The sequence below is a fragment of the Stylophora pistillata genome, chromosome 14, assembly GCF_964205215.1.
Source record: "Stylophora pistillata chromosome 14, jaStyPist1.2, whole genome shotgun sequence".
Classification (NCBI taxonomy): domain Eukaryota; kingdom Metazoa; phylum Cnidaria; class Anthozoa; order Scleractinia; family Pocilloporidae; genus Stylophora; species Stylophora pistillata.
In genome coordinates, this window is record NC_142532.1 from 8,673,379 (window position 1) to 8,680,688 (window position 7,310).

A 7,310-nucleotide genomic window follows, 5' to 3' on the forward strand; every position below is an offset into this window, starting at 1 on the left:
TTTACACATATTTCAAGATTTTAACCAAAAAAATGACAAAAAAATCTCTATTCCGAACTAAAACTGGCTTTAAACCTTCCTTCTGGTGGGTATAACGTTTTCGCAGGTGAAAGGGCTGGCACATAGAAATCTTAATTAACTCACAACTGTTTCGGAGGGAAATTAAAAGCTGTCTCAATAAACTGCTTTTAGTTGAGACTCACTTAAAGTTATACCAGATGGCTGCGAGTCCACGATGTTTCTTTCCTCTTATTGGCTTACTTGGAAGTAAAATAATAACCATTTAGTGGGAAATAGTAATTAGATTATGAAATACATATTTTTATGCAAAATACTCGTCATCTTCTTCCTTTTAGTTGTTCTTGTCATTAAGGAACGAAGTTTTATGCTTAGCGACTCTCCAGTTTGCTTGGAAAAAAACCGAGATATTGGCAGAGGTACCAACTGAGAAAGGTATTATTATTATTATTATTATATTATTATTATTATTTTTCGTTCTGTTATTGTTCGGATCACTGAAACATGCTTCATCCTGGTATAGCTTAATTGTTAAATTGTTGATGATGTGCTGTGTATGAATAATCTTCGCTGATGATCATCGTCCACTTTATTTGGATTCAGAGTTTTTCTTTTACCATTGTTGTGCTCTCTCTTTCCGTTTATCGATGATTATTTGAAAAATTATTCTAATTTCACGAGAGGCATTCTTCAGTGTCCAACCAATAATCTTCTAAACTATGTTCTGGGAAAGGTTACGATAAACTTTAGATTATGATAGTGATAGTATAGTCTTCGCTTCATGGCACAACTTTGTTAAGTACTTTGTCTCTGTAAGCCTTACCTGAAACTATTGCCTGATCTATTAGCACTAATCTAGATCTAAGTAATCGTTAAAGTTAAACTATTTTGGTACGTTCAAATGATTCACGGAAGCATTTCCGCGTAAAACTATACCTTGAAAGAAAAAAATGTAGCGCCGGTAAAAAAAGAATAAAAAATGAAAAAAATGCAGATATTCAGGAGTATTTTTGCAATTTTGAAGTGGTTCCTTTTCTTGTCAGGAGAGTGACGCTCTCCTAAAAACAAGACAAAAACAAACAAAAAATGTGTTTTCTTTTCTTGTCAAGAGACTGACACTCAAAGTGCGCTAGTATACGCATCTATTTAAAAGACTATGCTGTTAGTTTTTCCTTTCAGCATCTGCCAGTTGAATAAACTATGATGCGTTTCGACTCCTAAAAAGTTTGAATAAAAATGAAAAAAGAATCAATATACTCCCTAAAACAAGACAAAACCAAACAAAAAATTAAATAAATAAAATAAAGCGAAATGAAAACGAGAAACAATAGTAAACTTTTCGAAATGTTAAAAATTCAAGAGTTAAAGGAACCACATTTTGGCAGCTATCGGTGAAAACAGCCCAATGACGCCAATAAGCTAATTATTTTATTTGTCACCACTCGATTGGCTTGTATAAAGTAAAATGATATGATAATTTCAATTTGTGATCAAAAGAAAGACTAATATGTGAAAATATTGAAGGGCCATAGCCAGGATGGAACATAGTTGAAATTTAAAAACGATCTCTGGATAAAATGATTAAAAACTACGGGCTTTCGACTGCACGAACTGCATTCTTCAACGGGTAAAATGAATGATGATAAGAAAGCAATGAGAGAACTTAAATAAAGACATGAACTGCTAAATGATGAGAATGTAAATGATTATGATGATTTGTTAAAAAGAATGTTGTATTGTCCAGGTAACGGGCAAGAATTGTTAACTGCGTTAGGTGTCACTCTGGTATGCCACGCTTCTAATGTCTCTCTGGTTCTAAAAGTGCCTTTGTCCATAATTGATGCGTTTTCAAAATCAATGGCGTGGTTGTCTGTCGTTAATTCCCATCACGACAGACAACACAAGGTCAGCACAACATCAACTCTCCTGCACAGGGCTCTAAATCTACCCAATTCCTCCGAAGGAAAAAAGCATCAACTTAATTATGCCATGCAGCTTCGGAGTCCAACGGCTATCCATCTAAGTTTATCAAAAACACACAGCCTAGAAAAACTCGATCCTCAACAACAAATGTATCCCCAGAGGAACTTGTTGGAATGTTTTTCAAGATGGCTCAACCAACCGAGTCACGCAAATCTTTCGCTTCTCTTCTTTACATCAAAGGAGTAACTGAACCTTTGACTCGTGTCCTCAAAAAACATGATGTCACAGTTGTAAACAAACCATTTACCACTCCATCCTCTAGAATTGCTAATCACGCCTGGTCCAACAACCTCGCCATTGATTTTGAAAACGCGTCAATTATTGACAAAGGCACTTTTAGAACCAGAAAGACATTAGAAGCGTGGCATACCAGAGTGACACCTAACGCAGTGAACAATTCTTGCCCGTTACCTGGACAATAGAACATTCTTTTTAACAAATATTCATAATCATTTACATTCTCATTATTTCGCAGTTCATGTCTTTATTTAAATTCTCTCATCGCTTTCTTATCATTCATTTTACCCGTCGAAGACTGCAGTTCGGGCAGTCGAAAGCTCGTAGTTTTTCATCATTGTAGCCAGAGATCGTTTTTGAATTTCAGCTAGAAAGAGTAATATGCTATTTTGAAGATCAGCCGTTTTGGTAGGAATCATAATAATTATTCGTATTCTCTTTATGAATGTAGCTATTATTACAAATCTATAATACTTCACCACTGCAAGTAAATGTCAAGAGAATGATAGGCATTCTACCCGATACATTACATCTGTAATCCAGAGGAACGCGAAACTTGATGATGCGGTTTTTGCAGGTGAATTTTTCGGAGAGATATTCTGGTCTGGCCTCGAATACCTCGAGTCCCCCGTGACAGTCTCAGATTTGAAAAAGGCGGCTAATTTGGGGCTCGGTTATGAAATGAGGAAAGGTGTTACTGATCTTTTTAAGAACGTAGGACGATACTGTTAATTACTCCAATCTGCATGCAGCTTCAGCTAATAAAAATCCTCCACAGTTGTAAAAGAATGCCCTTTATCTGAGGACCATATCTTGCAAATATTAAACAATTTCCAAAATTTACAAAATTAAAATAGAATTCGAGCAATATTGACGTTAGAATTTCCCACTGTACGCCATTTTGGATACATTGCGATACGGATACCACTATTATCACCAAAATGGCTTTTTTGTTGTTTGTTTGTTTGTTTGTTTGTTTGTTTTTTTTTTTTCAAAAACACATTTTGCCTCTTTTAGGATTGACCGTGGTGTACATTTTAGGAGCTTTGGGTCTCCTTCAGCACATCATAAGCGTTTTTGTTGGGGGTCCAAAATGTCAATTCGATCGAAAAGAAACCCTCCAAAGAAATAATTTTGTTTTTTTCGGCTTCCACACGCTCGTTGGGTGGCGTTGTAAGGCAGTCATGAAAGCAAACCACTAAAAAAAAGAGAGGGAATGAGTGAGCCTCAGTTTCTATTGGTTTTAAGAGGGTAAGTTTCTAAACAAATTGTGGTGCTGCGTAGGTGGGAGTAACGAGGTAATTTTAGTTTTATCGCTTGAGTTGATAATGTAAATTGGCCGCCGTAAGGACTTTCAAAGCTGACGCTTGGAGCGTTAGCCTCTTCCTCAGAGCGAATGACGAAAGGGCTAACGCTCGAGACGTCAGCTTTGAAGCTCTTTACTGTGGCCAATTTCCGTTATTAACTCAGTTGATAAATCCAAAATTACTTACTTTCTATCCAGTTTCGTTGCGGTAGGGTTCGTATGCGGGTCTTTTCAACTCAAACTGTTGGTAATCGGTGTGGAACAGAGTCAGGCTAAGTAGAATAACCAGCACTTACTTTCAAGCAGGTAGTTATAAGATGAGCCTAAATTAAGATTAGTAACATAATGATTTGAAATCTATAACGAGTAGGTCTTTAAATTGATGGTAATAAAGATCTTCGGCCCATTCAGCTAAAGATTAATCCAAAGTTCTGGCTGACAATGATATTTCTCGTATCCCGGATTGGTATACTTGAGGCTATTGTATAATAGTTTGGTGATATTAATTAAAACAAAAATGGTTTTATCTATTAATTCTAGCGTTTTTTGGCTAATAATAAGTTTTCATTCGCATGCAAATTAAACTCATTTTCAAAAGAATGGTTGAGCACCAGGCCTCGTTTTGAAAAAGAGGCCAAGGGTAATTCGGAAATGGGCTATTCTTTCGCCTCTGCAAGTAAATGTCGCGAGAACAATAGGCATTCCGCCCAATGCATTATATCTGTAATCCGGAGGGACGCGAAACTTGATGATGCTCTTTCTGCAGGTGAACATTCATGGAATTCGAGTCCTATCTACACCAGCCATAATTTTGATGGCTTGAATCTTGTAGCGTACATGAAAGTGAAGGAATATATTCTGGCTCGTGTCATGATTCTGTTTTTTCTGCTTGATACCCTGGTCTGGCCTCGAATACCTCGAGTCCAACGTGATGGTCTCAAATTTCAAAGGCCGCTAATTTTGAGCTCAGGTATGAAATGAGGAAAGATGTTATGCATCTTTTCAAGAACCTAGGACGATCGTGTTTTAACTGATTAAAATAATTCGAATCCTACTCGGGTCTTTTTTAATCCAAAACCTAGGTAATTGGTGTAAAATAAATAAAAATTAATTAAAATAAAAAAAAAAGTAAATAAATTAAGATTTAACTTAATGACATAATGATTTCAAATTTTTACCAACTTAGTCTTTATTTTGACGGTAATAAAGATCTACGGCCCATTCAGTCAAAAATGAATCCAAAGTTCTGGCTGAAAATGATGTTTCTTGTATACCGGATTGGTATACTTGACGCTATTGGCCGATGTCATTCGGCGGAATACTCCATTGGTGGAATGTTCCTGAGAGGTCACGCATTTAAAACATATCGGGTTGGGCACCCTGTGGACTGCTACTTTAAGTGCTTTGAAGAACTCATTTGTCAAAGCTACAACTTCGTCCGCGGCCAATACCTTTGCGAACTGAACAACCGCACCAAGGAAGCAAGACCCGAAGACTTTGTGTCAGACTGGAAGAGATTTTACGTAAAGCGTGTTACTAAAAGAGGTGCATTTAAAATAAGAATTTTTTAATATTTTACGAGCTCCTTCATTCTATAATGCGTGATGCGATTTAGTGCACGAGTCAGAGAACGGTTGGCTTCGTTTTATCATTAGTATCATTTGTATTGGCAATAATATCATCCAGGGGTGTAGCTGGGTGGGGTGGGGGGAGGGGAGGAGGGTTTTTAGGTCAAGGGGGAGGGAGAAGAGTCCTAAAGTGGGTGGACGGAGGGGAGACCTAAGGTGCCCATGATCGCCCTCTTTGTCTGTCTGTTTGTTTTATTTATTTCTATTTTTGACGTTAGTGACATGCAAATCTCATAATGTCATTCAGGTTTGAGAAAACGCGCAAATCCTAAATGTCTGGGTTCTAATGCCAGGTACTCCATCTGTTGGTCCTTCTCGCCTAATGACTACGAGTCTGCTGATAAACAAAAAGGACAGAGGTGTATACCACTTCACGTGGAAATAAGTAGCTGTGCTCCCCCCCACCTGGGAGTCATTTCAGCAACGCCCCAGTCATCGTTAATGATATCTTCAAGATAGTAATTATCCTCATGGTTGTCGTTATCGTTTTGTACCTTCGGTATTATTTCTGTTTCCCTTATCATTGTAGGCATTATGATAAAAAAGGATTCAGTCCCTTTCGCAAATTAAATGAATATAAATCTCAGCTTTTTAGTAGCCTGCGTAGAATAAAACAAGTCAAAGAGGGTTTTTTAATGCCGAATGTGAAAGCGAGACTTAAAACGGTTCCCTGAACCGGCAACGTAATAAATAGGTTGTTGTTGTTATTCCTTATTTTTCTTGGCGCAGTTCCTCTCGGAACCATCGGAGAGCTTCCAGCCCAATCGTACAGTGAGATCGCAGCGAGCGAAGGAAATGAGACGGTTAACAGGAAATACTGGATATACTCTGATGGAAATAGTGAGGTCATCGAGGCCTACTGTGAAGGTATTATTAATTTTGTCCCACTTCTTGTTCATGTTTCTTACATACATGCAAATTTTTTTAGAAACGTCCTTTTATAATCATATTTTAAAACGTAGTTATTGCAGGAAAGAGTGAGGTAAGTAGTCGAGGTAAGTATAGGCAATGTTAAAGTCAGACTCCTCTGTGACGAGTCGAGCCTGGCTGCATTTACCAATTAGACTCTGCAGTGTTCTCAAGGAGAGAGATAATAATTGGACATATTTTTACAGTCCAGTATAAGGGAAGGTAGTTGAAACTGCTTGTAATCGGACTGGTGGAATTGAACATGTATACCGAAATTATTAGCAGAGAAGTTACTTACATAATTCTTATTATTAGATCACTGGCAAAAGATAAATGGTAAAGAGCCTGTCTGCTTTGGAACCAAAAATAACGACTATGGAGCCTTCAACATGACAAAGAGTGGAAGAGTGAAGACAATGAAGCTTGTTCACAGGTCAGGGTCGGTGCACTGCCACCCTTCAACAGGGGGATCTTACTGGGGCTGCACAAATTTGGCTTATTATAAAGATAATTTGATGACATTCATCACAGATGACAAGAAAAACGCCATTCTGCCTCCCGCTGAGAACCTAACTAAAGCAGGGTCCGAATGTGGTTTCAAAAAATATTTTTACAGTCTCGATGGAAGCAGCCTTAACTCATCAGAGCTCGTTTTTCGCAACCTTTCCAATCCGTTTTCTGTTTCACGCAGTCAAGAGATGCAGATATGGTATGGACAGGATTTGGTAGACTGCTCGGAAGACAATAACAAGGGCAAAACCTGTGTTGATGTGTACGCGTGGTATGAGTAAAAACCAAACTAAACGGAGCTGTTGGCTTATCTGACATTCACAATAATAACAGAGAACAAATCAAGTGCTAGTTAAAAGTACTTTAAGGCGAATAGCTGCCTTATTATATCCGCCTATCATTTTTATCGTAAAACCTCTGTCAAAAAATAAAGCAAGTATGCCTGTCTATGCTCTGTTTGTTTTCACTTTTTTTTTTACCTGCGAAAGTTACTTCTGCCGCGACTCACACACCCACACACACCCACACCCACACACACGCACACACACTTACACACACATGCACGCAGACACACACACAAACACACGCACGCACGCACAACGGACAACACACAACACACGCACACACATGCACACACACAAACACACGCACGCACGCACAACGGACAACACACACAACACACGCACACACACAAACGCACACACAGACACACACTCACA

The 7,310-nt window shown here is 38.2% G+C and overlaps 1 protein-coding gene across 3 annotated transcripts; it reads left to right on the top strand.

Annotated features, from left to right (window-relative positions):
* The first annotated feature begins 256 nt into the window (after positions 1-256).
* Positions 257-7,042, top strand: LOC111346456 (uncharacterized). 3 transcript variants are annotated; one of them, XM_022953742.2, is made up of 4 exons: positions 257-453; positions 4,731-5,089; positions 5,902-6,039; positions 6,397-7,042. In XM_022953742.2, the coding sequence occupies exons 2-4, from the start codon at positions 4,777-4,779 to the stop codon at positions 6,870-6,872; spliced, it is 927 nt and encodes a 308-aa protein (XP_022809477.2). In that variant the 5' UTR covers positions 257-453; positions 4,731-4,776; the 3' UTR covers positions 6,873-7,042. The 3 variants fall into 3 exon arrangements, with proteins under 3 accessions (XP_022809477.2, XP_088600594.1, XP_088600593.1); XM_088744468.1 differs by having other exon boundaries at positions 259-453; positions 4,754-5,089; XM_088744467.1 differs by lacking the exon at positions 257-453 and having other exon boundaries at positions 2,545-5,089.
* Positions 7,043-7,310: the final 268 nt, after the last annotated feature.

What these genes read in the sequence shown, in the direction of transcription:
- LOC111346456 (XM_088744467.1), top strand. Translation starts at nt 4,705, where the DNA reads ATGATTTCAAATTTTTACCAACTTAGTCTTTATTTTGACGGTAATAAA. An exon ending in AAAGCGTGTTACTAAAAGAG is followed by an intron (nt 5,090 to 5,901) that starts GTGCATTTAAAA and finishes TTCTTGGCGCAG; the next exon opens with TTCCTCTCGGAACCATCGGA. An exon ending in CATCGAGGCCTACTGTGAAG is followed by an intron (nt 6,040 to 6,396) that starts GTATTATTAATT and finishes TCTTATTATTAG; the next exon opens with ATCACTGGCAAAAGATAAAT.